The sequence below is a fragment of the Hylobates moloch genome, unplaced genomic scaffold (assembly GCF_009828535.3).
Source record: "Hylobates moloch isolate HMO894 unplaced genomic scaffold, HMol_V3 SCAFFOLD_9860, whole genome shotgun sequence".
Classification (NCBI taxonomy): Eukaryota; Metazoa; Chordata; class Mammalia; order Primates; family Hylobatidae; genus Hylobates; species Hylobates moloch.
The window spans coordinates 1-2501 of NW_026662135.1; the positions used below are offsets into that span (position 1 = coordinate 1).

At 50.3% G+C, this 2501-nt stretch overlaps 1 protein-coding gene across 1 annotated transcript; it reads right to left on the reverse strand.

Annotated features, from left to right (window-relative positions):
- Positions 1 to 17: 17 nt before the first annotated feature.
- On the reverse strand, positions 18 to 2286 carry LOC116465761 (neuroblastoma breakpoint family member 3-like; the record flags this gene model as incomplete). The annotated part of the gene is made up of 3 exons (XM_032148726.2): positions 18 to 388; positions 855 to 927; positions 1984 to 2286. Coding segments are annotated over 3 exons (641 nt in total), but the record flags the coding sequence as incomplete, so codon positions are not given.
- Between the last annotated feature and the right edge of the window lie 215 nt (positions 2287 to 2501).

Sequence of the window (2501 nt, forward strand, 5' to 3'; positions counted from 1 at the left end):
CTCAAATGATCCTCCCACTTGGGCCTCCCAAAGTGCTGTGATTATACGTGTGAGTCACCGCACCTAGCTCCATCCTAGTTTCTGACTAAACCAGTATGTATGTATACAGCCTGTCCTCACAATTCATCTCCCATAGCCTAGGCAGAGGTATGAGACACAAGGAAAATAGAGGCTACCTGGGAGAAGGTTTGGAGCATCCTGCCGTTCATCATCAGAGGATGCACTGTCTACAACTAGAAGTGGGTCGACTTGGTCTTCCTCAAATGTGATTTTGGTGTTCCCGTGAGGCTGGTTGGACTCACAAGGGCCGTGGCTATTGGAACGAGTGACGGCACATTCCTCCAGTGAGTCCTCAGGGACTTCCTGTTCTTCAGCCGTCTGCGCCTCCCTGAGATGAGCCAGGTGGGATAGAGATGACAGAAGATTAAACACAGAGGGACTGGACCCCAGGGAGTCCTGGCTGGTGTTGACAGGAGGCATTAAGAGAGTGGCCCCAGAAAGCAAACAGGAGGTTCCCTTTAAGAGGGAACAGACAATCCTCTTCTCTCTGCAACAGAGCATGGCTGCCATGGGAGCCAGAGAGGAAGAGAACAACTGGTGTTCACTGCACTGGACAGATAGGAGCCGAGGAGGACGAAGGCTCAGCTATCCCTGTACGGTACAGGCATGACACCCGCCACACACGGAGAAACGCAACAGCAGCCACACCCTGTGTCTAAGCTGGGTTGAATTTCACATACTGTGGCCAAGGGAATGCAGGCTTTCGGCCCATCGTAGATGCCACAGAGGGTGTGCCTCCTAGTCCTTTTTCATATGTTACCACCCGTTACATGCTCCCGATTATTCAGTGTTACCTGGGGGCACATAATTCCTCTACTTTCTCAGCCTCCTCAACTTTAACATCTTCGTTCTCGTCGTGGGCATTTGCTGTAAATACAGAAGTGTTCGTTCAGATATTTCCCACTTCACACTCTGCAAGCGCAGTCAGCCTAATGTGCACAGAGACATGAACATCTAGGCATGGGTCACTGTTCAGCTGAAAGCTCTCATGTTTTATCTTTATCAAAATGCCCTGGCATGGTTTCCTGATCCATCACGCAATGCATTTCTGATCTGGAGTGCCATCATCAAGATGTGGCCAAATATGGAAAAGACCTTTTGCTCCCCATATGATGGAGGCTTCTGCAGCCTCTCTCTGGACTTTGGCAGCTGTCTTCCCCCATCCCGCTACAGGTCTGATTCCCAGGCACAGGCCTGGTGTCCTGTCACGGTTCACATTTCAAACCTCATTCTTTCTCTTAGGAGAGGACAAACTTGTCCTACGGTCCTCTATGCATCAGGAGACTTCACTGGCCCTCCATCATGTGGCTTCTGCCGTGTTAGTCAGGGACATTCTCTCTATGGGGAGGGCTCCAGTCTGAAGCACTTCCTACCACCAAATGCCCCCACATCAAGTGCCTTCTGCAGCACCACACGGTAAGGGGCTTTATCTCATTTTGAAAGGCAGTCTTAAGTGTTCCCACATTGGGATGCTTCCGACACTCGCAAGAGACAATTTGCGTGCCTTTGCAGATGGAGACAGAGAAACTCAGGAAGGATAAATCACTCACTCACCGACAGTTACTAAGAACACTGCCAAAGAGACAGCCCGAGAACCTGCCTTCTTGAGTCCAGAGCTCTTTTCACTCTAACAAGCGCCCTCCTGTCACAGCCTCCTTCCTGTCCTTTAAAACTAGAAACGTGCTGCTTCTTGCTCCAAAGACCACCTTCCATCAAGGAAGGAGGGACCTTTGCAATACTGTGACCTCCAACCCCATGGGTTTCCCATCTCTGTTCTTACCCAGGAAGTCCTGGTCATGTCATGGCCACATATGTTTAGTGGAAAAAAACACCACCGCTACAACTGTCATTGTGAAAGTATGGAGGTCTGGAGTCTCTCATAAGCCCGGGGTTTTGGGTCATCAGGACCTATGGCCACCTTACCTGGGCTGAGCTTTTGGAGGAGGTTTTGTGCCAGCCTACATCCCTCAGCCAGCTGTTCTCGGAGGTCCCACCCCTGGGACTCGTCCGGCTCATCCGGAGTGAGAAGGGCCTGGAGATGCCCAATCAATGAGCGGGCGGCATCTCTCCCTTCCCGTAACTTCACGCTTAACTGGGTCAGCTCCCGTTCCCGAGAGAAAATCAGGACTTCATATTGCCTAAGGTGAGACAGTAGAGAAAATTTAACAGTGGAAAGGGATGGGCGATCAGTTCTAATATTGCGACACAGATTTCTGAGACAATGTCCTCAAGGAGACCTCCAAGCAGAAGGTCAGCACGTGTTTAAAGAAATGTCTGCGGCCAAGAGGAAGAATGAAAAACGGTTCACAGGTTTCCTCTATATGAGAGAGGGCTCCTGGAAGATCCTCCACGATGTTCCATTCATCTGTCTCTTCTGTCAACAAAAGTAGGTCCCTTCCTAATTCAGTTTCAAAAAGACATCCATCCTTTCAGTTCCTCAC